The 27,522-nt window shown below is 49.2% G+C and overlaps 1 protein-coding gene across 2 annotated transcripts in view; it reads left to right on the top strand.

The window, feature by feature from the left end:
• PPARGC1B (PPARG coactivator 1 beta) overlaps positions 1-26,100 on the top strand; it is a 93,088-nt gene extending 66,988 nt beyond the window's left edge. Inside the window, exons 3-12 of one of the 2 annotated variants that reach the window (XM_007057241.4) lie at positions 3,482-3,694; positions 5,752-5,868; positions 9,924-11,106; positions 12,117-12,153; positions 12,844-12,908; positions 13,970-14,762; positions 16,191-16,266; positions 17,064-17,185; positions 17,589-17,740; positions 21,976-26,100. In XM_007057241.4, coding sequence (XP_007057303.2) covers positions 3,482-3,694; positions 5,752-5,868; positions 9,924-11,106; positions 12,117-12,153; positions 12,844-12,908; positions 13,970-14,762; positions 16,191-16,266; positions 17,064-17,185; positions 17,589-17,740; positions 21,976-22,079 — 2,862 coding nt within the window. In that variant the 3' untranslated portion in view covers positions 22,080-26,100. Of the gene's footprint in view, positions 1-3,481; positions 3,778-5,751; positions 5,869-9,923; positions 11,107-12,116; positions 12,154-12,843; positions 12,909-13,969; positions 14,763-16,190; positions 16,267-17,063; positions 17,186-17,588; positions 17,741-21,975 lie in introns of those variants that run through there. The other variant, XM_037907246.2, reaches the window with a different exon arrangement.
• Positions 26,101-27,522: the final 1,422 nt, after the last annotated feature.

Consider the following 27,522-nt stretch of genomic DNA (forward strand, 5'->3'; position numbering starts at 1 on the left):
GGACTAATCCCCAATTAAATCATCCCAGCCAGGGCTTTGTCAAGCCTGACCTTAAAAACTTCTAAGGAAGGAGATTCCACCACCTCCCGAGGTAACGCATTCCAGTGTTTCACCACCCTCCTAGTGAAAAAGTTTTTCCTAATATCCAACCTAAACCTCCCCCACTGCAACTTGAGACCACTACTCCTTGTTCTGTCCTCTTCTACCACTGAGAATAGTCTAGATCCATCCTCTTTGGAACCCCCTTTCAGGTAGTTGAAAGCAGCTATCAAATCCCCCCTCATTCTTCTCTTCCGTAGACTAAACATCCCCAATACCCTCAGCCTCTCCTCATAACTCATGTGTTCCAGTCCCCTAATCATTTTTGTTGCCCTCCGCTGCACTCTTTCCAATTTTTCCACATCCTTCTTGTAGTGTGGGGCCCAAAACTGGACACAGTACTCCAGATGAGGCCTCACCAATGTCGAATAGAGGGGAACGATCACGTCCCTCGATCTGCTGGCAATGCCCCTACTTATACGTCCCAAAATGCCATTGGCCTTCTTGGCAACAAGGGCACACTGTTGACTCATATCCAACTTCTCGTCCACTGTAACCCCTAGGTCCTTTTCCGCAGAACTGCTGCCTAGCCATTCGGTCCCTAGTCTGTAGCGGTGCATTGGATTCTTCCATCCTAAGTGCAGGACTCTGCACTTGTCCTTGTTGAACCTCATCAGATTTCTTTTGGCCCAATCCTCCAATTTGTCTAGGTCCCTCTGTATCCTATCCCTACCCTCCAGCGTATCTACCTCTCCTCCCAGTTTAGTGTCATCTGCAAACTTGCTGAGGGTGCAATCCACACCATCCTCCAGATCATTTATGAAGATATTGAACAAAACCAGCCCCAGGACTGACCCTTGGGGACTCCACTTGATACCGGTTGCCAACTAGACATGGAGCCATTGATCACTACCCGTTGAGCCCGACAATCTAGCCAGCTTTCTATCCACCTTATAGTCCATTCATCCAGCCCATACTTCTTTAACTTGCTGGCAAGAATACTGAATACATGTCAAGGCCACAGCTTTATCTTGTAGCGGTGGCCTTGACATGCCCCATCCCCTCTGGACTGGCAAGGAAGTGTCCCCTTTCCCCTAGGTGATGGTCGCACACAGAGAGAAGCCTTGACTCTTCTTCTGCCACTTAGCAACGGGCCTACATTGGAGTCCAGCTCACTGGTGCCTGTTAGCAGCCAGTTGTGGATCTTGGCACTGGTTACATTTTTTGGAGACTTTTAAAAAGCCCCAATATTTCTAAACTGAACCAGAACAATGCTAACGTTCTGGCCTTTAAACTGCGCTTCTGCTGTGCTTGAAAAGGCTCCAGTGCAGCTGACAGACCTTCATCACGAGATGCATATTTTCCGCTGAACTTCCTGGGGAAAAGATAAACAGAACAGAAATATAAGAGACAGGCCCGTTAGCAGTGAGCAGGACACAGTGAAATGTATCCCACTGAACTTCTATGCACAGCAGCCCAAAATGGAGCATCCTGATGCCTTTTCCCTGGGTCTTGGTGTAGAAACTTCTAACAGGGTTAGCGGGTTGAAGAAAAGAGTGTTTTAATTCTCGTTAGCAGGTGCTAACGTACATTTGGGCCTCATTGTAGACCCAGATTTATCCCTGTGCTACATGCAGAGCTGCAGTTATCCTACTTATTACTGCCAGTTATTTATATCAGGAATGCTACAGTAAATAATCCCATGGAAATGAATCCTCCTGAAGAAGTAAATCCGGGTCACTGCACTTATTCCTTTTCTTATGTCCAGCATTCTAAGGTTTTGCCCCAATTTTGGCCTTTGGCAATATGGTTGAAATGATGGTAGTTACAACAGGGCAGGGGCATCAGCAGAGCTGTGTGGGGAGTCCAGACTGGAATAGTTGGGGGTCGAGGCTGTAGGTTGGGATTGAGGTGCATCAGCGGAGTGGAGTGTGGGAGTTCAGGTCTGGAATAGCAGGTCAGGACTAAGGTGTCTCAGCAGAGCTGTGGTGGAAAAGTCTGCGGCCCTATCAGGTCTCTTGTGCAGATCAGGTCAGAGTTTAATAGGCTTGCCCTCTTCGTTTCCCTAGAGCCAGTGACAGCATCTTTCTCTTCAAAATATCTGCATGCAGTGTGACACAGTGTCATGACATGTGACAGTACAGCCTCAAGTCAATCCCGGTATTACCACCCCCAGGCATTCAGAAATCATGAGGCAGGAGCCAAAAGCATGAGAGTGGCTTAAAAATCTTGAGTTTACAAAATAATAATACATGTTGGGTTCTTTCTTCTTGCTTTCTGATTTCTGAGCCTTTAGCATTCATGCCAGTCTCATTTTCAACCTTTTCCTGCAACCGCAAAGGCTAGAAACTGCCTTTGTTTTCATTAAAAGCTTTCATTAAAAGCTGAGAGACTCTGATTCCACTCATCGGGGCTTTAAGAATTAAACAGCGCTTACCAAAAAGGCCAGCAGTAGCCATGCTGCCATCATGCAAGTGCCATTCCTATGCTCCCCCGGATCCGAGGGGAGGGGGTCACAGACTCCCTTCCATTGCACAGCCCTGAGCCTAAGCCCTCCACATACCCTTCCCGCATTTGGCTGTGTGCTCCTCCTCCCCACCCCTCTGAGCTCCGGTGCTGGTCGGAAGCAAGAGAGCGAGTCAGGTGGAAATTGTGGTCAGAGTTTCATGCCAGCTGCCCACAAATTGAGGAAAGAACACATCACTGTGTGTCCTTCTCTGTTTTCAGAGTGTCTAAAATACACCCAAAACGGGAAGGGTGGAAGTTAGTTGGAGAGGAAGCTGCTGCTGGGAATCCACTTCAGCAGCTGCTGATTTAAAGGGGGGATTGAGTTGGGCGGTGGGTTTTTTTTGTAAAGACACTTGTGCAAGTTTGATTCGGAAGGATACAGCCAAGCTCTTGCAACTTAAACAACACACCCCCACCCCCAGTAGAGAAATAATACGCCTGTTCAGAGATGTGCAGTGAATCCAGAAAGAATGCATCAGTCTGTTCAAGGAGTGAGCTTTCCTTGCACCAAGCCCAAGTAAATTAATCTAACACTAATCTAAATCACTTGGAAGTGAGTGTTCACTGATGGTTGAGTAGGCCAGGGCCTCTCAAACTGGCTACTGTAGGGCACCTACACTTGGAGCTGCTGAGGCCAGCCGTGGCAACTTGCTGGGAATCGGAAGGGCACCATAAATTGGCATAAAATGGACCAGATTCCAGCCGCTCTTGGGCCTGATTCTGCTTGCACCCTGGGGTAAATCGGGAGCAGTCTTGCTGAAGTCAGTGGAGTAGGACAGATGCAAATCTGGCATCAGCGCTGGAAGCATGAGACCCCTTTAAATAATACGGTGGGGCAGCTTGTGGGAGCTGTAGTTACGCCCCCTCGAGGTAGCCTGTAATGGAAATGTCTGCTGGCTCTCACTGCTGTGTGCAAATCTCTCTTGCTTTTCAGATAATAGACAGTGAGAATGAAGCACTGCTGGCAGCCCTCACCGAAACACTGGATGAAATACAGGAAGATGACATGGGCCTGGCTGCCTTCCGCACTATGGAAGAAAGGGACGTGCCCAACCACACCTGTGCCTCGCCAGCCCCTTCCCCCAAACCAGTCGCCCCCACCCCGGGGGGGCCACCTTTGGCCCCTGAGGTTGATGAGCTGTCTCTAGTAAGAACCCACTTCCTACTGTTTAAGGTGGATTTGGATGAGCCTCTGATAAGCCGGCTGCATGGGTATGATAGGAAGCAAAGGTCTGAATCTTTTCATTATAGGCTTAAAACTCTTAACCGTCGATACAAAGCATATACCTGTATTGTATACGTATACATGTGCCGTGCCATCACCGTCACCTCCATCACCATCCTCATGGGAACAAGCTGATTGCTGCTGTGTGCAAAGGGCAGTGGGTGTTAGCAGATGGGCATAATCCATTTTCCAGCTCCCCAAACCAGGGGGGATTTGGACTGGGGCCTCACTTTATGTGAACCCCACCACGGTTGGGCTAACGGGATCTCATTGTGGCTCATTCCTACCTCCACTCCATCCCAGAGCTCCCCATCATTCCACTGCATCCCAGTAGAGCACCTGGGAGCAGTACATAGCCATTTCCCCTGATCCCAAACCTCCATCCATAGCCTGGTATTTCTCCCTCCCTTTCAGGGTGTGGGCTGAACACGCCTGCCCTAAAGGAGGCCTCTCTGTGGCTTTGTGAGGTTTCTGGGTTCCAGTCCCACCTCCGAGTCTTTTCCATGAATCCTGTGCTTTATGCTTCCACTCCTTGGAACCCTGCTTCACTCACAGCTTGAGCAGGAGAGCCCTGGCATTGCCGCCAGGTGGTACAAGGCTTGCTGGGCCATATATAAGAGCATCCCTGCTGGTCTGATATAACCGAGCTGTGTCTGTAGCTCACTCACCAGCCAGAGCACGCAGTCCATGGGGGGGACCCCCCTACCTCTCTGCTGTGTAATGACGGAAAGGCATGGTTTATATAAAAGTGCATTGCGGCATCTAGTGGTGAAAGCGTGCATTTCCACTTCACACTAAAGTGCGTGTGTGGGGGTGTATATATCACACACAATGTGTATGTGTATATATAGGATGTATACGTTGCAGGGGGAGAGCACTTATACTTATTATAAATGGGAAGTGCACAATTAAGCCACTGGGCAACCCCTGTTGCAATTTCACTGCAGAACCCAACCAAGATAGCAGAAATGCTGTTGTGTGAACCTCCCACTTCAATAACCATTGTCATGGGCCTGGTCTTAAAGGGGGCCTCTAAATTTGCAGGCCATCTTTGAAGACCAAGCCCTAGATATTGCACTTCCGTACGTTCCCACAGAGCCTAAGCAGTCGCCTTGCTATTGATCTAAGCTTCAGCACTAGCGCTACGCGTGTGGAACATGGAATGTTTTTTAAAAAAATGTTTTGAACAGAAGAATATGCTAACCCTGTGATCCGAAATGAGTATGCCATGATGCTGTGTAACCTAAGGAAATTCCAGCTCAGCTGTTGTCACCAGACCCTCTTGATGGGATTACAGTGGAATTCACATCAGGGTCACCTTGGGGGAGATCCCCAATAAATACTTGACACTTACACAGAGCTTTTACACAGCTTCAAAACACTTTGCAAGCTGATTGATTCATTCAAGCCCCTTTGGATCGTTACTGCCAAATAATCCTTGCATGAGGACTCATGTGAGCTGCCCAAATCAGATGCATACATAGAACTAAAATCACCATCTGAAAAGGAGAAAATTGTTTTGGTGGGTTATTTAAATGCCCCGGCAGTTTGAGTGACTATAATAGGAGGTGGCATGGTGTACAATTCAGTGTGGTTTTGGGCAAGCAAATTCACCTCTTTGGGCAGCCTTTCCCCATCTTGCATAGCTACAGGGGTGTTATGAACAGCAATGTATCAATGCTTGTAAAGTGTTCTGAAGACATAAAGCACTTTCATAGGCTATAACATTCTTTACCTGCAGCCAAGTTGCATGCAGAGAGGCGTGAAATTCTTTCTTTCTTGGTTCTATGATCCTTACAGCTGACATCCCCAGCCTGAGCCAAGAGCAGATGCAGGCACACCAATGGTTTGTGGCTCTTGGCTTCAGTGGTTGGATATCACTGAACCCACCTCACATGTGTGCAGTAGAGGTTAGCACGCGATCGATCGCTGTTCGCGCTGGAATTCCCATTCTTTTTCTCAACACTTCTCTTTTTTAGCTGAAGAAGTTGCTTCTTTCTCCGTCCCACATGCCTCCAAGCTGTGAGGCTCAGAGAGAAGGGAGAGCACGACGCCAGGGGCCCCCAAAATCCAGACCCCAGCGACCCTGCACAAAGGTATTTCCCATCCCAGCTGCCATGGCCCCGTCCCAGCAGAGAATGCTAGGGATGCCCCTGCCTGCCCATCTCCTCACCCAATCTCAAGACTGGCATTCAGAAAACAAGCCAGCCAAATGATGGTTCCATGGAGGGATAAATAACCTCTGAGTGAAGCTACTGGGGGATAATGAGCCCTGGGGATGAAGCTGGTGGAAAACACACTTGGTCTAAGAGTGTCACGATCTGAAGGGGAAGGGAAAGTGCTGTGCATGGGGAAATAGTCTGTCTCAGTGTGGTCTGTCTAACCCCGAAAAGGTTCTGGAGAGACCCTAACTACCCCTTCTCTGCATTTGGGGCAGCTTGTTTGCAGCGGGGCTGAGGGTGAAAGCCTCTCACAGTTTCCCTGAGGTCAGTTCTTTGGAGTTCTGATTTATAAAATCCCCCCTCCTTCCCAATAAATTATAGTAGAATTTGCTCTTGGTTGAGTTGACTTATTCTGGTGAGAGCTGCAATCAAAATTGCAGAGCCCAAACCAATCATTCAGGCTAATCCCCTGAAATTCAACACAAGCCACCATCAAAGATTTTCCATTTGGATAATGGAAATTGTGTAGTGCATTAGATAGGTGGACTTAGATTGCCTGGGAAAGGTAGAAAAATTTCTGCCAGTGCATTGTTCCATATCAGCTGCAATGGGGGAAGGACTGTTGTAAAAAGAAAGAGCTGGTGTTGTCACGGATCCCAGCTACAGCGATCACCTGTGTCTGACGGAATCCATGTAACCTGCCTATCTAGCGGATCTCTCTAATAGGTTTCCATCATACCTGCACTATTTTCTGCCACATAAACTGAAGGGTGAGAACTGACTCTGCTCAGAAGCGCAAGAAGAGCAACCACAGCGTGTGAATGTGTTACCGGGGCTCAGAGAGACGAGGTGCGTGAGGTAATCTCTTTTATCAGTCTAACTTCTGTTGGTGAGAGAGACGAGCTTTCAAGCTACACAGAGCTCTTCCTCCCTGTAGCTCGAAAGCTCGTTTCTCTCACCAAGAGAAGTTGATCCAATAAAAGATATTACCTCACCCACCGTGTCTGTCTAATATCCTGGGGCTGAAGCAGCTACACCACCACGGCAGACACAGTTGGGCTGGTTGGACTGAGTCGGTGACGAGAGATGCTAGTCACCCCTCTAGAGTCAAGTGAGTGCTTTAGGGCTTTAGCTGCCATGCTAGCCCAGCTGCAGGGTGAGGGAGATGCAGAAAGCCTGAATGGTGCAGGAAGGAGGCTCTGTATCCCAGTGCCTTTCTCGTCTAGGTAGCTGGTGCAAACTCAGCCCAGGTCAGTTGTAATCAAAAGCCAGTTCCATCTGCTGGCTCTTGGGCAGCTTGAATGAAACAAATTTTGGAGCGGGATGCTCAGTCTGTTCAGACCAGAGAGACCACCATGTCAGTGATGGGCAGCTCGACAACAAAGTCAAGCATGGAAGGGCTATGAAGATGGAGCTCCCTCATTCAGAGAGGCGCTCTTAGAAGGCTGAGGTTTGCCCTGCGTCTGACTAGATATGACATTCCAGGGTGCAGTCCAGACCAGAGAGGGGCTGTGCTAAACTGCAGATTTGCCTGGTCTCTTGGCTGTCTCAAGACTTTATATGTAAATTGAGATAGCACACATTCCTTTGTTTAAGATAGGCCTGCTTGACAAGTTTTGCCTAATCAGGACTACGTGAGTTTGAACATGTGCCACTGTCAGCATTCAGGGGGAACTCGTAACTTTGCATATAATTGCTACACACATTTCACCATGATATTACTGACCAGCAAGTTACTAGTTTTCAAATGATACCTTACAAGGCATATTTTGTACAAAGACTATTCAGTAGTAAGAAAAGGAGTACTTGTGGCACCTTAGAGACTAACCAATTTATTTGAGCATAAGCTTTCGTGAGCTACAGCTCGCTTCATCGGATGCATACTGTGGAAAGTACAGAAGATCTTTTTATACACACAAACCATGAAAAAATGGGTGTTTACCACTACAAAAGGTTTTCTCTCCCCCCACCCCACTCTCCTGCTGGTAATAGCTTATCTAAAGTGATCACTCTCCTTACAATGTGTATGATAATCAAGGTGGGCCATTTCCAGCACAAATCCAGGGTTTAACAAGAACGTCTGGGGGTGGGGGGGGGAAAAACAAGGGGAAATAGGTTACCTTGCATAATGACTTAGCCACTCCCAGTTTCTATTCAAGCCTAAGTTAATTGTATCCAATTTGCAAATGAATTCCAATTCAGCAGTCTCTCGCTGGAGTCTGGTTTTGAAGTTTTTCTGTTGTAATATCGCAACTTTCATGTCTGTAATCGCGTGACCAGAGAGATTGAAGTGTTCTCCGACTGGTTTATGAATGTTATAATTCTTGACATCTGATTTGTGTCCATTTATTCTTTTACGTAGAGACTGTCCTGTTTGACCAATGTAGTGTACAGGGTGTGAATACAGGAGTGCATTCCGTCACATTAAGCCACCCCAGTTCTCTGGCTAACGAAAAGCTTGTGGTTTACAAGATGGGCAGGCTAGCACCGGTGACCATGATGAATTGGGATCAAGGCACTATGGGCGTGTCTACACTGCAGCTGGGAGGTGTGATTCCCAGCATGGACAGACAGACTTGCACTAGCTCAGCTTGAGCTAGCATGGTAAAAAATTGTGGCCTGTGCCCGAGTTCAGAATCAGGCCGTTGGGTGGGCCTGGATTCAAGCAACCAATCCAACCTGCCGCTGGTGCTGCAACGTCCACGCTGCTATTTTTAGGGCACTAGTTCGAACGGAGCTAGTGCAAGTCTGTCTGCCTGGGCTGGAAATTATGCCTCTCAACTGTAGTGTAGACATACTCTCTTAGGCCAAGTCCGTTCCCTCATCCGTTTGCAGCCAGTTCTCATAATCCTCCCAGAGGCATCACTCAAAAGCTGTTCATCATCCCTGTCTGTTCCAAAGAAGGAAAGCAACCTTCATCCACTCTCCCCAAAGAGCAAAGGCTCCTTGGTGCACTGCCTTGCCCGAGCCATGGTCTCAGCTCAGCAGTAGGGGCCCAGGGAGCAGATGAAGGAACCGTTGTTATGAAACGTTCACGTGTCTCCAGTGAGATATAATGAGATGTGATTTGGCCCACTCAGCTGGCTGTGATGAAGTAGACATACCTAAGGCAGAGATCTCCATAACCACCTTGAGGACAGAGCCCAGTAGACTACTGAGGCCGGATGCGCCTTCCTTCACTGCTAACAAACAACCCCTGAAACACTGCATTGTTTGCCAGTTCTTTGCAGGGATGACTGAGCGTGCCTTAGTAACGGTGCGCTTACCATGTTCGGAAGGGCCTGGGGCTGGATAGCAGGTCTCACTAAAAATTACTCAGCCCTGGTTTAAAAGTGACCTTGTGAAGCCTGCCTAATGGCAGAGCATGCCTGGGTGTGTGTGGGGCAGAGGGTACGGGAAGCCACTGCAAATGACTGCATTTAGAGCAAGGATAATACATGGAGCGCCAAGTATCCTCAGCCCTTTCATTATCACAGGGACAGCGCAGGTTAATTATTTACAATTGTTCAGCTTGTCCTAATAAATGTTGTATCCTGTCTAAATCTGGGAACATGGGAACTCGCTGCAGCCTCTGCAGTGGAGACTTTGCTGAGAGCCGAGGCTGGCAGCCTGTGCCATTAGGGAGGTCCTGCTGTCACTCGGTACTAGCCTGGTTCTAAAGACGTTCAGTGAAGCAACTGCTCTGTCCATGTAACCAGGCAGGCAAACAGCGGCTCCTCACACCGAGGGCTCAGAAACAGGCCCTGCTCCCCAGAGAGGGCCCACTTCCTTACGCCGCTGGGTGAGAAAATGGGCCCAGGGTCTATTTCCCCCGTAGCATTGTTCAGTGAAATAACTGGACCTGGCACGTGTCCCTAGTGGGTTTGTGGCTCCCACAGAGTGTATTTCTGCAGGTGGGGAGTCTTGTGGTGCACTAGTTAGACAGCCACATTTTAGGGCTCGGGGGCTGAGTCTGTTCTCACTGGGGCATCTCTCTTCTGTCTCTGAAGGTGGAGGGTCCCCGGGACAGAAAGTTGAGCTCTCTCCAGGCTCAAAGTCGGAGCTGCACAGAGCTGCACAAGCACCTCACCTCCACCGCACGCTGCCCACAGACCAAAGCCACCTGGCCGCCAGACGAGCACCAAGGCAGCAGCAGCCGCTCCCCTCTGAGTCACTCTGCAAACAGTGGAGACGACAGCGACTCGAGTGAAGACTCACTGAGCTCCAGTGAGGACCCGGTAATGCCTCGTTCCTCCACGGATGGCACCAGCGATCAGTTGGCCAGCGAGAAGGCCATGCACACAGTGGTGAAGCTTATCCGCTACATGCATACCTACTGCCTTCCTCCGAGGAAGCTGCCTCTCAGAGACCCTGCAGATGTGAAGCACCAGCCCTGTAACAGCCCCTACAAGAGAGCAAAGCCAGACTGCCCTTTGCAGATACCTCCCCTTTGCAGCCAGGAGAGCCGGACAGCCTGCACCTTGCAAACAACAGCCGGCTGCAAGAAGCCTAGAGCCACATGGCCGGAGTTCTCCATCCTGAAGGAGCTACTGGCCCGGGACCTGCTGTGTGACGTGAGCAAGCCATACAGATTGGCCAAACCCGTGTATGCTTCCTTGGTCAGGCCTCATGGCTCCAGGTCTCCTGGAGCATCTGCTCAGGAGGCTGAGGGCTCTCCTGGGAGATATCAGTCCAGAGCCAAAATGCCTCTGGAGAAAACAGAGCTAAGGCAAAGCCCCAAGGCCGAGTGCGAAGCCAAGAGAGAGACCAGCAGCCCAGAGGATGCCACTGGGAACCATGTGGCTCTCCCAGCCCAGCAAACCTCAGGGAAAGTGGGACGGAAGCAGGAGAGCACTATTTATGCTGTCCGACGCTCCAAGAGACTCAACCCTGAGCTCGGCCACTGGCTGTCATTTCTTGATGAGCCTCCCCCAGAGCCATCTGTCCCCAGAGAGGCAGCAGAGAGCCGGGCGAAGGGTGCTCTTGCCTCTCGGGAGCCCGCGTTGTGCCCAGCCCTGGAGAACTTCAATGCAGAAGAGCCAGCGGCAGAGGTGGAGGTGGGCGGTACAGACGAGGGGGACAGCAGGTGTCAGAACCACCCAGAGACCCGGACCCCCCCGCTGGGGAGCCCAGTTGAGGGGGAAGGATGTGAGGTGGATGAGAGCCAGCACTGCACCCCGTTGCATGAAACAGGTAAGGAGGAGAGAGAGAACAGGGGCCTAGAAGTGAATTAACCCCAGCATTGACCTGGCATTGCCAGAACTAATGCTCAAAGGTACTCCTGCTGACTCCGTTCTCCCCAGGCCGTCAGCGCATGAGGGGCTTAGCACAGGCTGAGCTGGACTGTGGTGTTCTAAGCACTAGCCCTGCATGTCAGACCCTGTGCGCTCGCTGGGCGGTGAGTCACTTGTAGCCGTGCTGCTGCCTGGCTGACGTAGGAAGCATTTGTGCATGTGCCCGTGAATGGCCGTGCACTGCAGACCCCAGAGCCAATGGGGCAAACACCAAACTTCTCCAGTGCTGTTGGGTTTTCTCTGTGCAACTTGTGGGGTGCATAGTCCAGTGGGCAGGGCGAGGGCTGAGAGACCAGCTCTGCTATTGGATCACTGTGCCCTTGGGCAAGCTGTTTCCCCTCTCTGTGCCTCAGTTTCTCCATCTTTAAAATGGGGTAAGGACACAGATCCTCCTTGGTGAAGGACGTTGAGATCTATGGCTGAGATCTATGGCAAAATAAGCGTCAAGTAGTATGTGTTCATCAAAAGACACTGTCTACTGAGTGAATCACTGCAAAACCACCCATGAAGGATCTCCCCATTTTCTCATCCTATAGAATACTTCCCCTCCAGCTGAGGAGAGGGCCGGAGCTCCCCCTGGAGCCCCTTGTAATACTATTAATTATTAGCAGCACCTTAGCATGTGCATGTTGAAAGCTCTGTACAAATGTTATGTGATTAACCCTCACAACGCAGGCAGGTATTATCCCGTTTGGTAGATGGGGAAACCAAATCACAGAGAGGCAAAGTCACTTGCCTAGTCACAGCAAGCCGTGGCCAAACTAGGTCCAGAATTCAGAGCTCCTGGCGTCCAAGCCCTCACCTAATCTGCTAGCCCACGCTGCCTCCTCTTTCTGGGTGTGATGCAGTCAATCAGTCTGAAGGGAATGCAGCCTGTTCGGTAATTCTGCTTCTCTCCGTGTCTTTCAGAAACACCCACGTGTCTCACGCTGTCCTTGGCACAAACGTAAGTGTAAAATAAAATACCAGCAATTTAAACCGAACCCGGTGGCAGTCTGGGCCAGCATGACTGCCAGGTGGCCTGTAGTTTTGCCTGGATGGACACTCATTTTAAATTTCAAAGTTAAAACAGCCAGCCAGGCAAAACTTCAGGACTTTTACCAATCAGATGAAGACGAGGTGCAGCAGGGAGGAGACATTTGACTAGCTGTGGCTTGTGTTTGAAGCACAGTGTCTTGGACTGGGATCCTAAATGCAAGTGATAGCATAGCTCCAGGCCCTCAAATTCAGGGCAGGTCCTATGGATTTCTCTGCTGAAGTGCCATATGCTGGAGAGAAGATAGTGGGGGCACTTCTCTGGCTCCTTTCCCTGAAAATAAGGACTTGGAGCTCTGGCTGTGAGGGATACATTTCTGCTGGAGTGTCTCTCTAGCTGCCTGTTCCTCTCTCTCAGCTGGGAGGGAAAATGGAAAAGCTTCAGAGGCTTGGATTTTGGGGCCCCCTCCCCCCATCATGTACTATCCTTGGTGCCACAGAGAGTCGGAGAGGGACACAGTAGGCATCCTGTATAGGTGACATCTCCTCTTCCTGTTCCCCCTTTGGTCGTGGTCTCTGTGCTGCTCTTTCAGCAGTACTCTCAGTGTCTGATGTTCATATAAACACCTCCCCGCTCCTCTAATGTTCTTCTCCTCTCCAGTGATCCTCCGTTTGGGAAGAGGAACTTTGAGCAGGTGCTGACTGTAGAGCTGTGTGGGACTGCCGGTAAGCCACTCATGTAAAGTGCTCCCTTCCTCTGTTGTTGGGATTCTCTCTGTGTACATTGGAAGGTGAGGGGAAACAATACCAAAAATTCAGTGTGAAGTAGTCTAGCGCTAACCGCTTCTAGATATGGTGGGGGTGGTGGTAATCTGAGGAATTATTTAAACAGTGTAAATATAATGGATTTTAGTAATAAAAACCTACATTTCTGTAGTGCCTTTCATCTGAAAGGACACCTCAGCACTTTAAAGCTACTTATTTAAGCAATTCGGATACCACTGAAATGCAACCACCTCTGGGGTGGAACATAGCAGCTGTTCAATGGTGCACAGCAACACTGCACAACAGATCCATCCAGGAAGTGAGAAGGAATCCTGTATTGAACTGAAACTATGGAAAATACAAGGAGCCAGATTGTACATTCTCCTCTTGAATTTGGTCAGAATCCCAAGGATAAAGTTAACTGTTAATGGGAGCATTTCCATTGACTTTAGTAGGGGTTGGATTAGGCCTCAAATCCTTGCTTTTCCAAAAATTGCTATAGGATTGACAAAGACTATGGGAACTGGGCTCACGACTGGTGTGCTGTTGAGGGCATTTGCCAGGGAAGTCTCCCTTCCAAGCACTGCCCAGGTCCAAATCTGCTTAGCAATCTAGATGTAATGATACGCAACAACTACAAGCTAAATGTATGATGTAACAAGCGCATGGGCTAATTTTCAGAGGTGCAGAGTGCCTGCTGACCTCCACTGCTTCATGGGTGCCCAGCTCCTCTGACAATCCAGTCAAAGGCCTTTCTCACCAATGTGTTTTGAGGAGGAGGCAGGAAGGTGATCCTGTCAGCCTCTCTATCTGCAAACCACTGTGGTGTTGCAATGACCCTCTTCTGAAGACAGGAGGCTAGTAGTAACTATCAGGGAGCCCCTCGCTACAGAGTAGAGGGTTGGTGACTCTCTGTAGAGTTACCCAGACCTAGCTCCTTTTGCCATGACCAGTTGTGGTAAGAGTGGGAAAGCTCTGCTCAAAGAGTTTCACTCTTGTGGTTTGTTGGGGGGGGGGTCTAGGTCTCACACCGCCTACCACTCCTCCGTACAAGCCTGCTGAGGAGGACCTGTATAAGCCGGACATTCCCCATGGGTCAGCAAAGGAGGAAGCTACCATCACCTCCTCCATCCCGGGGCCAAGAACCTCAACAGTGGCAGTCGACATGTCAGCCTCCAGGAAACTCATGAAGAAGCACCCAGAGCGAACAGAGCTTTACGCACACCTGAGCCGAGCTGCCGTGCGCCCTTCCTCCTCGGAGCAGCAGGGGATGCTGAAGCGGCCATTTTCTCGCTCTTTCGGGGACCACGACTACTGCCAGGTGCTGAAACCCGAGGCCATGCTCCAGAGGAAAGTGCTGAAATCCTGGGAGCCCCAGAGCCACACGGAGGGTGAGCACAAACGAAGAGTGCCAGATGCACACTATCAGGGGTCGGGCCAGGGCAGCAAGGAGGGGAAGGGTGAGGTCCTGTGGAAGGAGTGCAGCAAACAGCTCAGAGACCAGGAGATCAGAGCCAGCTTAACTAAGCACTTCGGCTTCCTGGACAGTGCCCTTGAAGATGAGGACACGGCCTTCTGCAAGACCCCCGAGTATGACACTGTCTTCGAAGATAGCTGCAGTGAGAGCAGCTCCCCCGTGGAGGAGGAGGAGGAGGAGGAAGACGAAGAACATTGCGAGCGTCCATTGGAATCCAAGCTTTGTTTGCGCAGGAACCCACTTGCCAGGTCCAGTTTGCACCACTGTTCCCGGAGCAGATCCAGTTCTGGGTCTTTGTGCTGCAGGTCCAGGTCTCCAGCAAACAGACGGACATTCAGGTATAGTTGGGCAGCTGGCAGGAGGGGAAGGGTGGGACTGATGAGTCCCAGCCTGCAACCACATCTCAAGAAAAATAAGTTCCTGGGGGTTTATACTGGGGGTATAAGAGAGGCAGGTGAACAGAGCAGTGGCCTGGGCTCTGCCACCAAATCCTTGTGTAACCTTGAGCAAGTCACTTCTCCATCTCCCTGGGCCTCATTTTCCCCATCTGTCAAATGAGGATACATTTGTTTTCCTCTGTGAAGCACTGTGAGATGCCAGGACAAAAAGCCGGTGCTAGAGACGTGCCAAGTGATGTTCTCGTGTCAGTGTGACGAACACAAGGACCCCAAAGTGAAGCCGAGGTGGTCCCCCCGACTCCCAGGGATACATCCAAGCATTCAATCCCAAAGATCACTCAGGTGTTAAGCTTCAGGTGTCAGCCCTGACACACCGTACAGTGCAGAGTTAACACTGAGCACCTCCACAGAGCACAGGCGCCGACCCCGTGGGTGCTCCAGGGCTGGAGTACCCAGGGAACAAAAATAGTGGGTGCTCAGCACCCACCAGCAGCCCTGCGGATCAGCTTCTCCCCCTCCCCCACAGTGCCTCCCGCCTGCTGGCGGGCTCGGGTGATCAGCTCCTCTCCCTCCCTCACAGCGCCTCCCACCCGCCACGATCAGCTGTGCAGCGGTGTGCAGTGGGGAGGAGCAGGGCTGGGGTGCGCTCAGTGGAGGGGGCAGAACGGGGATGGAGTGGGCACGGGAAGAGGCAGAGCAGGGGCAGGAAGACACAGGGCAGAGGTGGGGTCTTGGGGAAAGGGGTGGAGTGGTGGTCAAGCACCCGCTGGCAAATCGCAAAGCCAGCGCCTCCGCCACAGAGCATGGGTGTGCAGAGCACCTAGTCTGCGCATGGCATACAGTGCATATCAGTCCCAGGCCCTTCCAACCATCCAGCCCAGCAGGGGAGAGTTCTGATGAAATCGTCTCCAGTCATTTATTTTAGTTCATTAAAAGTAAGTGATAATACACCAGTGGCTGCTTGGCACTGGTCAGTCAGGCAATGCTTGACCTGTCTGAGGGTGGGTTTCTCTGGTGATACAAGGAGGAGAATTGGGGAGGAGCCAGGGGCTCCTTGAGAAGGGGAGAGCTACAAGGAGATAGGGAGCCACATCAAGTATCTGTAAAGAATGATTTCCCTTGCGGCTTAAGTCCCGGAACCAGGGCTAAAGCGGTTTGGTTTGGGAAGCCAGGCTCTTCTCTGGAGGATCCACACCTGGCATCAGTGGAGCCTACTCACCAGGAGGCTCTTGGGTTAGAGATTTTTTAAAAGCTTGTGCCAGACACGGCAACTTGATTGTGCCTCCACGTCCTTTTGACTGCCAAAGCTCCCCCTGCAGGATCCCTTGCTCCGCGCTGAACTTCTCTCTCGTGCTTGCTTACAAACAGATGTGAATACAGCGAGCAATGTCAAGGGGGAAACGCGAGCTGGGACCAGATTGAGAAGAGACGCGACAAGGCCATTGTAAGTGACCTGCAGGCTCCACGGGGGTGCTGTGCTGAACGAGGTGGGAGCAGATGGTTTCATCCTACTGAAGCCCGTTTAAATCTTGGGACAAAGCAATTCGCAGCCCCTCAATTCATCTCCCACTCCAGAAAGGAGGTGGTGGAGTGTATTGGCCCTGGCTGTGGCATTCCTGGGGGTGGGGCCAATTTTAAACAAGGGCATGGGGAAAAGATAAAGAGCAAGCTATTGACTCTGGCAATATTCAGGATCCCTGGCGCTGGAGGAATTCAGAGCACCCTACATCCACTGCACTCGGAATTAGCAATTAGGGCTGGGAATTCGGGGAATACTTGGAATTGCTAAGAGATTATTGAGCTGAGCCTCACTGCATATAAAAAGCAACAGATATACATAGAAAGCCTGTGTGTGTGTAGTGGTAGTACTTTATTGGTCTTCTGTGTTACCTTGTACACCCCCATACATCTCTGGCATTTTTAGCTCAGCACAAGCTGAGTTCCACAGACAGGAATTCTCAGTAACGTTCTTATAGTTACACTTCCACAAGGAGAACGCTGCAAAAGCTGAAAGGATGCAGTAGAAGGATAAAGGAAAGAAAATGTGCATGAAAAGAAATCAGCTGTTTGAGGTTGCTCAGAGAGCTGTTTGCGCAGGGGGGCCGGATCTTTGCTTTGCATGTGCTCAGAGGCTTGGGGGCATTGTCCAGCAGTGGGATTCCCCAATGGGTAATGCCGGGGGAGCAGCAGGGAGGCCTGGTAAGAGGGCATGCCTGAGCTGCATTGGTTGTGCTTGTACAGGGTGAAGGCCGGGTGGTGTACATCAGAAACCTCTCCAGCAGCATGAGCTCCAGTGAACTGAAGAAACGCTTCGAAGTGTTTGGGGAGATCGTCGAGTGTCGGGTTCTGACCAGGAATAACAGGTGTGTTGAGCGCGAGCTCAGGCCCACACCTGGCAAAGCAATGGGAATTCTCATAGGGCTTTTCGGACATAGGACATGTGCTGGCTAACTCATCCTCATCTTTTAATGGGATGAATGGGGATGGCCTTAAAACAGCACAGTCCCCTGGTGTACATCGCATCCCAGGGCTCACAAGGTTCAGAGGAGCTGTCTGTAAATTCCCCCTTGGGCCAAGGTGGGTGTGGGAGGCCTGTAGAACTGTTAAGATACCACAGGTGCAAGTGAGATGCACTGTACAATTCCTGCATGTGCCCTCCGTAAACCAAGCTACACGGTATGTGGCTCTCAGTCCCTTAGGAGATAAGGCTCATCAGATCCCTCTCCCTGGTCAGTCACGTCTTGATTCCTCTCTTTGGCTGCTCAGGGGGGATAAATACGGCTTCATCACCTACCGGTGTTCGGAACACGCCGCCTTATCGCTGAAGAACGGCGCCTCGCTGAGGAAGAGAAACGAGCCCTCATTCCAGCTGAGCTATGGTGGCCTTGGCAACTTGTGGACCAGATACACTGACTTGGGTGAGAAAGCAGGCGGGCCCCACTGGTGAGCCAGGCTCTCATTTCCTTACGGCAGAGGGAGTTTTATGGCCCTCTGTGAACACTGAGACCCAAACCTCTCAACGAGGCGCTGCAGCTCTTCAGCTCAGTGTCCCCTGGTGAAGTCACGTGGGAGGCACCTGCCTTGTCCATTAAACCCTCGTGGGTCTGGATTCTTCTTGACTGGGAGTTTCCTTTAGTAATGTGCCACAGGGGGGTCATTTAATCGCCACAGCTTGGAGGTGCAGCAGCGCTGGGAAATCTCTGAACGTCAGGGAGCACAAGGGGAAGTGCAGCAGCAGAGCTGCAAGGCATGCCTTTCCCAGGCTAGCTGGGGGGAAGCATTTAGTCTTCAGAGTGGAGGAAAAAACAAGGTGCCCGTAGCCCACACTCCAGCTGCTCCTGCTGAGTGCTGCAGAGCTGCAGGCCAGTCCCTGGCAGCCAGCAGGGAAAATGGCAGGAATAGATAGACACATACGCCTGTGGAAAGGGCTTTCCCTGGGAGCTGCTTTGTGAAGAGTGGCCACGTTATCCTGGCATAAATGTAATAGCACATTGCACTTTCCAACTCATTTCATCCCGGGACCGCAAACCACTTTACAGACATTAATTAAAGCCTCACAACTCCCATGTGACGTGAATAGTTATTAGCCCAGTTTCACATACTGGGAAACTGAGGCACAGAGAGGCAAAATGACCTGCCCAAGGACACAGAGTTAGTCTGTAGTAGAATCAGGATCAGAAACAGGAACTACTGAGCCTTCGTCCCAGGAACTAACCACTCGATCACATATCTTTCATCAAAGTTATATGTAGCAACTGGAAACCCCCCCCCGTCCCATGACTGTGTGATGCATCTGGCAGTGTCTGATTCAGAGGTGTTCCAGGCCAAGCATTTGTGCCGTCATATTCCACACACTTTATGTGTATGTTTAATCCAAAAAAAAAGTTGTTAAAAGACCATGAAGGTCGCAAAGCCAGTCACTCAAAAATTAGCTCAGCCCCTTGGTGTGTCTGAATTATGATACAATCTTTAATTACCTGATCACAGACTATTTTCACCACAGGATCCCTGCCTCATTCAGTGAACGAGTAGTTCTTCAATATTTCTTTTTATCCTCTTCATTCAGTCTGTGGGCCCCAGTCTTATTTAGTGCACACCGTTTGAACTCCGCATGAACACAGAATTATTAATATCTCCCTGGGCATTTCTGTGGTCCTTATCACTATAGTGGTGGAGTGCATCACAAATTTTAATGCATTCTTTTCACAGCCCCCCTGTGAGGGGAGAGGCCAGGGAGCATTGCTACGCAGGGAACTGAGGCACAGAGATTAAAGCCAAAACTATCAAAGCGGCAATGAATTTGGGCTTGAGGTGCCCAGAGCCCGATTTTTCAGAGCACGATAGAGGTCCAGAGGAGAGCTCCCCTCGACCTGAGTTGCTGCTGTGAGTGCTCAGGACTTCTGTAAATCAGATCCCAGGGTATCAAGTCCAGCCCCCAGAAAATGAGGAGCACACAGTGGCCATTGGTGAAAATATTGGTGTACGTGACTTGCTCACATCACACAGGAACTCTGTGGCAGAGGCAGGGATAGAACCCCATTCTCTAGGCCAGCATTCAACTGCTTTAATCGTGAGACCGTCCTGTCTCTTTCTTCAGTCCCCTGCCTCATCCACTGAACAGCTTCCAACTTCTGTACCGAGTGACGCAGGGGCCCTGTAGGCCAGAGGCTCTCAACCAGCTGGGGCTCAGGAGTCATTTGTAAATGCTGATAGCCCGTTGTGACTTAGTAAAAAAGGCCGGGGGAGAGGGCTGGGTACTGCCGCTGCAGCAGGCGGGAGGCCCTGGGGGGCATTGCAAAGCCCGCCCTGCATTCAGCCCACAAATTTGGCCTGGCTGGCCCCCCATCATCATGACGGAGAGGCAGCTGGGCCAAACCTGAGTGGCACTATGACCTGGGAGGTTGCAATGTCCAGAGCAGGTAACTGAGCCCAGCCAGCCCTACGGGACCAGAGCCTCTGGAGCGGCCACACAGCCCTTTAAAATGTACTGGTGACCCAATTTTGAGTCGCGACTCATGGGTTGAGAAACCCTGCTGTAAACAACAGCCTCATTCACCCGTGACCACCGTCCGTCCTGTGAACTGAATGATGCAGGGCTCTTGTGCAAAAAATAGTATGTAATCGAAGACTATATCATAATGCATACACAGGAGTGGACTGAATTAAGGGGGCAGGGGCAACTTTAATTCTGGCATTTCCTAACTTTTGGAAGCTTGGCTTTGCAACCTCAATGTTCTTTTAATGTAGGGTGTTTGGGTTTTTTAAAGTAATCTCCTACATTGATTAAAAACTTAAAAAATTTAAAAAACAAACTTCATCCTGTGGACATATTGAACCCCATATGCGTCATCAGCGAGGGCTGGAGTTTTAGATCCCCAGCACAGTCCTCCATCACTAAGGCTAATGGAGTAACTGGTAGCAGTAGAAGGCTATTAATGTCCCTCAGGGCCTGCCACTACCAGGGATGGAGATGTACTTTGCCAGTGAGTTTCACAGCTATTTGCTAGCAGCAAAGGAATGTTGAGACACAGGAATCCTGGGTTGTCCAGGTTTTATAGGAGAGTGTGTTCTAGTGGTTACAGACCCTCTGTCCTGCCCCAGCCTCTCCCGGTCCCCTCTTCTCTTATTCCACCATTTTCCCCTCTCCCATTCAAGTCAGGCGGCTTCTTCCTTCTCCTCCATGCTGCACAGTAGAGAGAGTTTCCCTTCTCTTAGTTTCAGTCGCCTGGTGCCACAGAGGAGCAATTGCTTTCTGTAGCAGCCAGGATGAGCAATTATCGGGAAAGCCCTGTTCAGCCCTTCCATCGCTGAGCTGGAGCATGCTCGGTCAGGCCGGTTGGCACAGAGAAGCCATGACGGGACAGAGATATTCAGTGCAGATGGAATCTTCAGAGAACTTAGCTGCCAAACTCTAACCAAACTGTACTGATCATGTCTGAAGTGAATTTTTTCAGAGGCTCAGACCTTGCCCAAATTTGGGCACATTTCCATAGGGATGGGGAAGGGTATGGCCCTGACACAAGGGTAACTCCCCTGTTCAAGCCCTCGCTCCAAAGCATGGAGCTGTGAGTGCTTCTTAATGAATCAGCCGTAAGAATTTTTTTAACCTGGGCAAAACAGTGTATTTTTTCCTTAGTCTCATTCTCAGAGATGGCTGGACTGTTTTAGCTGAAACTTTTCAAAAAAATTTAGCTTGAGTCAGACACCCAGCATGGGAAGTTTCAGACTCAAGTTTGGCAAAGTTAGAATCAATTGGAAACAGTTTCTTATAATGGGAAGCATTGAGCAATCTTAGCTATAGGGTCTGCTACGAGTTCTGCCTACAACAGAAAACAGGTAATTGCCTAGGATTTTGATGGAGAAATCCCTCTCTGCTCCGTTGAAAAGAGAAGGCTTTTCTCTGAGATGGAGGGGAAAAACACTGCACACTCCACTGCATTAGAGCTAAGAGAAAGTGAGCTCATCTACTGCCAGATTTGTTCGGGTGCTCAGTCAGGTGGGGACAGATTGCTGTTGGGAGTGAGAGTCACGGTCTAATTTACATCTAATTAAACAGAAAACCCAAACCCACTTTTTTGAGGAGGCAGCATGGACTGATTATTTGACTAGAACCCTGGAATTCCTGAGTTCTAATCCCAGCTACTACTACTAATTCACTGGGAGCCAGTTTGATCTAGTGGGTGGGGCAGTGGCTGGGCCTCAGGAGAGCTTGGTTCTGTTCCTGACTTGCTGTGTGAACTTGATCAAATCACTTCACCTGCTTTCCCTCTCAACCTTTGTCCTATCTAAACTGTAAGCTTTTTGCTGCAGGAACGGTCTCTCACTATGTGTTTGTACAAATACTTAGCACAAAAGGCCCCAGTGGCTGAGGCCTAAAGGTCCTACTCTAACACATCATCATAATAATGTGAGAAAGAGCAAGTCAGAACACCGCTCTGTGCCTCAGTTTCCCCATTTGTTAAATGGGGACAATTCCTGCCTTATGAGGGAGAGTGCAGATTAATTTGTCCACCCATGTGAAGTGCTTTATAAGTCTTAAGTATAATTAAGTAGCTATACTGATCTTCAAAGAGAAGCAGGATGTCAGTGCTTTGTGACCCCAGCAGATGTCCTGCACCCTGACTATCTCATACTCTGTCCTTGCCTTTACCAGATTCCAATGTGGAGGAGTCATCCCCGGCTCCAGTGAAAAGCAAGTACGAGACCATGGATTTTGACAGCTTGCTGCAGGAGGCCCAGCGAAGCCTGCATCGATAACAGCCTTAACCTTGGAGGAACACCTCAATACCTCAGTCAAGGCACTTCCAATATGTTTACGTTTTCAAAGAAATTATTAAGTATATGAAAAAAGAGAGAGAGATTGAGAGAGACTGCTGTCCCTTTAAATTGATGTTTACATTGAACAAAGCTGCTTCTGTCTGTGAGTCCCCATGGTGTTGATGTTCCATTGCCACACATTAGTATCCTTGCTTCTGACTGGTTGTTTTGGAGTGAGCCTTCTCTTCCCCCCGCCTTCCCCGGGTCCCCCAACATCCACCCACGCTCCCGGAGCGGAGTTGCAGCTGTGTTCACCATAACATTTTTTGTCCGTAGTGTGTGATGATGAAACCGTTAATTGTGAATAGAATCAGGACTATAAACTAATTTTTAATAGAAGAAAAAAGTATATACTTAAAAATGTATTTATGGCTCAGATGTACTGTAATTCAGATTTATTGTATCGCTTCCTTGATTTTTAACTATGCACTGTAATGAGGCACTAGCCACTGAGCAGATGGGGGTCAGTCCGGGAGGGCATCCTGGATTAATCACTGAACCAGAGTTTGCCCCTTCAGCTGTGGAGTGAGCCAGCCCGGGCCCCAGCCCCTGGTGAACTGGAACAGAATAGGGTTGGAGTTTGGCACTCCAGTGTGTTGGAAAAGCCATTTTTCCTGCTTGCATGGCTGAAAGTCCTGGGTCTCCAGCTGTCAATCTCAGGCTGCCTGAGACTGACCATGCTGGAAAGCGATGAGTTTAGTGGTTTGGCACCGGCTGGTCCGGAGCTGGCGCGTTGTACAGTGGTGCAGCTTTGTGGGACCGGGGGAAGGGGAGTTATAAGGATGTAGTGTTAGGACACTATCAAACTGGGCACCATGGGAGTTAATCGCTGCCGGCCGCTTTGGTGATGGAATCAGTCACCATCCAGTGAAGCTGCTGTCCTGCCTTGAGAGCCTGGGAGAGAGTGAATTCCAAAAGCCCCCAAAGGGCCATCCCTGTTCATCCCCCCCCCAGTACACAGGCAGGTGCATTGGTCTTGCAGTAGGTGAGGATCACAGCTCCACTTAGATGATCAGCTAAAGCCTCTGTGAGATGCTGCTGGGCCCTCCTCAGCTCCATCCTTTGGCTGGCTCAGCTGGAGCAAAGCGACGGGCTGGGTGCGTCGCGCACAGCTACTTCCACATCATGCAGGGGAATTGGGTGAGAAAAGTCTCCTTTCACTCAGACTGGCAGCTAGATGGCATGGCAGCTAAGCGGAACATCCCTGCCACATGCAGCATGCCACCCTTCCTTTGAGTGGTGTCTGATAAGCTATAGACTTACCCCGTCCCACTAGGAAGTTAGCAAATCCCATCTCCCTCTTGACCCCTCTTGGGCTATCACAGTCTCTCCAGTGGTCCTCATCTCTCCAGGCTGCTGACTAACAGAATGCCAGTGATGGAGGCACTGCAGCCCTGGTGGGTGTTTGCCTGCTGCTGTCACCTCATTGCCTGCTGGGTAGCACTAACCCTGGCCTGCCTCTCGCTGGTTTCCAGAGATCCCCAGTCACGGGGGGGTCCTTGCAAAGCCCATCAGCAGGGCTGGGTTTAAGGCACACAGTCAGTATGGTCAGCAGCTTCACTGGAGAGTTGACCTAAAAACTTTAAAGCCATTCCACATCTGAGCCGGGGAGAGACCGGGCAGTCAGAGAAAAAACAAGCCAGAAACCGTGTTTAACAGTGGGGACTAAACAACCTTGCTGACGCCACAACCTGCCCCCACGTTTTCAGTTTGTTTTTCACACACAGGTGAGACCGCAGGGATTGAGCCATCCCTTGTAGATAGAATAATAGCCTTAAATTCTGCCAATAGATAGATTAGATTCCCTTAAGGTCTCCCCTAGTACATGGCACTGACATATTGTGATGGTATTACTTCACCATATGGGGCACACATGACCAGAAACTAATTCCACGGGACTAGATTCTAAGACTCTAATTCCTGCTGAATTGTACTGTGCTCCATTGACGCCAATGGTATCGCTTGTGATGTAAGATACTATTCAAAGGGGGAAGGGTGCTGGCTCTGTGTGACCCTAGGACACTTATCTGATTAGTTGTCTTATAACGTGGAGCTCAGGGTTCTAAAAATATCCAGTTACATGGTAATTACCTATGAGCTACCTGGTGACTTAAACGACACTTCCCAAAACCTTCAATAATGGGTTTATTATTGAGCACTTACATGGCATATTCCTCATGCTACTTCAGTCTTGTTCCAGAGTAGTTACCCGATTGCGTCCCTACTGTAAAACAGAATCATGGGCTCTTCCTCTCCCAAGCTAAATTACACAAGTAATTCTGACCTAGACTGAGCATCTGCTATTGGCAGTCGCCTCATTGTAGCTTTGCCTTTTTCTGTCCTAGTATTTCCTCACAACAATGATGTTTACATGTGATTGCTATAGAGCTTACTGTAGAATGTATATAGCGACACATTTAGGGTGAGTAGTACTGTCCTGTGCTGTGCTGATGTTTTTCAGAAAACGATCAATCAAAACCGATACGTGTAATTCTTCCATCTCCTTGCTCAAGACAAGGATGGATCAAAGCTCACAACGCTGGCTTTGGTCAGAGATGGAAAATGCATCAAATGTTAAGAATGTGAAAGGGTTGAATGCAGCTATAGGGAGAACTTCCTGGCACCTGGAAGAAGCCTCCTTCAGTGTGAATCACTCACTCGCTTCACAAACTTTGATTTCAGTACACCCAGTTTTAAATCTCGTATTGCTTTCATGAGGCTGGACTTCCTGTGTTGGCCATTGGCCAATGACAGTTGCAGAACGTCAGCGCATCAAGTGAGATACTCTTGAAGAGGAAGGAAGATCCCGTGATGCACAGGGTCAATCAGTACTGCAATCCTAGGATAGGAAGAGATGCAATAAGTGGTCTTCGTGTTGCCTGAAGCCTATAAATTATTTTTGCAAGAAGTGTCTCCAGGACTTATGCAATTAGCACTCAGGTGCACAAACGCACACACCTATGGTTATGGCCTGGGCTGGGCAATGAGCTCCTGTTCGTGCTGCTGGTGACCACATACGCAGTGAAGCCAGTATTGCTGAATGTAAAGCCAGGGGGGGCTATGGTTTGGAATATACGCACAGTTTACGCAGGTTAGCTCAGACCAGTACCTCTTAGTGACTGCCGAGGGTTGGATGTTCAACCTGAGAAGCATAGCCATGAATATTCGCTTTGTTTATGTCACTCACACTAGGTCTAGTGTAAAAATTGTACCCTCTGGACTGTGGCTTTTTTTAAGCTCCCCTTGGCTTGCAGTGCTACACTCTGCAGCAGGAGATTCTAGGGGAGGGAGGAGTTATATAGTACGGTGTTCTGGATGGGAATGCTCTTTGCCAATAGAGTGTGGATCCTTTCCTGGCTTTGATAGGGGAATGATTGCTCAGAGGCCAGCCACAATCAAAGAATGCAGTTTGATTCCTAGTATGCTACTGATCAAGGCTCAATCCAGGGAGGTGCTGAAGTCACCCAGAGTTGGGGGCACCCCCCATCTTTGAAGGATTGTGTCCTAAATTTGGAGCCACATATTTTCCTTGGGATGGGAGAGGGTTATTCTGAGAATGTGGCTTCAACTCGAGGAGAGGAAAATAGCAGTCTGAAAGGAATAGCTTTAAGTCCCACGGAGCCGGCACTCTACAGAGAGGGAGAGAGTCTCTGTGGGCGTTACACCATTCAGCTGAGCAGAGGCTATGGCACATTCACCGACGCTTCCCATACAGAGTGGCACAGTGCATACCAGCCAAGGAAGGGACTCCTCCCCAGCGACACCCCTCCTTGTCTTCTCCGCCCTTCTCTGCGCACAGTCCCACATTCTACAGGAACACTCTCCCACTTTTCCCCACATTTGCTTTTCAGGGTCCATGTATCTCTCTCTCCCTCCCCCGCCCCCAGTAATAACGACAGTGCAGCAATAACGCCAACGTGCAGAAGAAGCCATGCATCTATGAGGGAAGCAGAGACTTATATAAGGAAAGAATTTAGTTTCTGCATGAGAGTGGGAGTAAAAATGGTGTGTTAAAATAGGCAATCAGGAAGGGGCATTTAGTTTTTTAATTAATTATGTGTGTGCACAGAAAATCCCTTGATGGTTTCCATTTGCTATCAAGTACAAAACCTGACATGCAGAGTAATGATAAAGCCCCAGTCCCCTTTTCTCATCCACTGACCCATTAAATCTCATTGTTTTACAGTTCTTTGTGGCAGAATCTAGTGCATTTCCATGACTTCTCAAGATGAGGATTGTTTCTGAATGTCTGGACTGGGGAGGGACAGCTGGGGAATGCAGGGTTTCAGAGCTGATGTTGCCCATGGGAAATATCTATCCCCAGTTCCTACTCAGTGCAACTTTGAGCTGCATTATCTGCACAAAGCGTAAGCAGCCGCTCAAGTCCCTGTGTTGCAGTGTTTGCATTAGATTTCCATACTGGTCCATGTAAAGAAGATTTACAGAACCAGCTTTATTTTTTTTGTACTAATATTCTTTTGGGAAATCTCTTGAATTCTTAATATATCATTATCTGTAGCTGAGCCTTTAAAACCTTTTGTTCTTGACGTGATAGTCCATCCTTGACAATTTTGAGCAATACAGAACCAAGTAAAGCTTTCAGGTTTCCATTGCTCTTCCTATATAGATTCTGTAATCAGGTAGTGGCTTAGAAAGTCTGGTTGCAATACACCAGGTGGCACTGCAAGGGGCATTATTTATCAGAGAGCTGAACAAGGTTAATCTAATAATCAGGTGTGTGTATGTGAATGAGCGAGAAGGATTAAATTGATGCATTTCTTGAGGAAGGTGTAAGAATTTCACCTAAAAAGGGGCACATCTGCTTTGTTATTTATAATAAAAGCTAAATTCTACTTTTTGTTTAAAAAAGGACACTGCTAATAACTCTTAAGGACTCAATTTTGCCACCCTGCTCATGCTGAGTAAGTAGCCCCTTACTCCTGGAGTAAGTAAAAGTAGCAGAATTGATCCCTTTGTGATTAAGAATCAAGGTTTTAGTTGACTGCATTTTTTGTTTTAAATTGGTAGAGGTTTTTTATATTTCACTTAATTTCTTTCCCAGTTGTGTTCCGTTGTGTCCTTATTTATGTAATATACTTTAACCTTAAAAATGGCATGGATTCTTATGCCTTTCCTTTATTCTTATTTTTAAAAAGAGATTTATTTCTAGTGTGATTTAACTGTCTAAACGAGAGAACGTTTTCTTGTATTTTTACATTGTCAGATTCTATAGTTTCATAGATAATTTAACCAAATCGCTCAATGTATTATCTATATCTATCCGGTGGGTATAAAAGTTCTATTTTAAATTGTGTAAATACTTCAGAACTGGCTTCTTTTTCCAGACTCCCCTTGCTGCGGAGTTACTTGTTTACATCACAAA

The sequence above is a fragment of the Chelonia mydas genome, chromosome 8 (assembly GCF_015237465.2).
Source record: "Chelonia mydas isolate rCheMyd1 chromosome 8, rCheMyd1.pri.v2, whole genome shotgun sequence".
NCBI classification, from domain to species: domain Eukaryota; kingdom Metazoa; phylum Chordata; order Testudines; family Cheloniidae; genus Chelonia; species Chelonia mydas.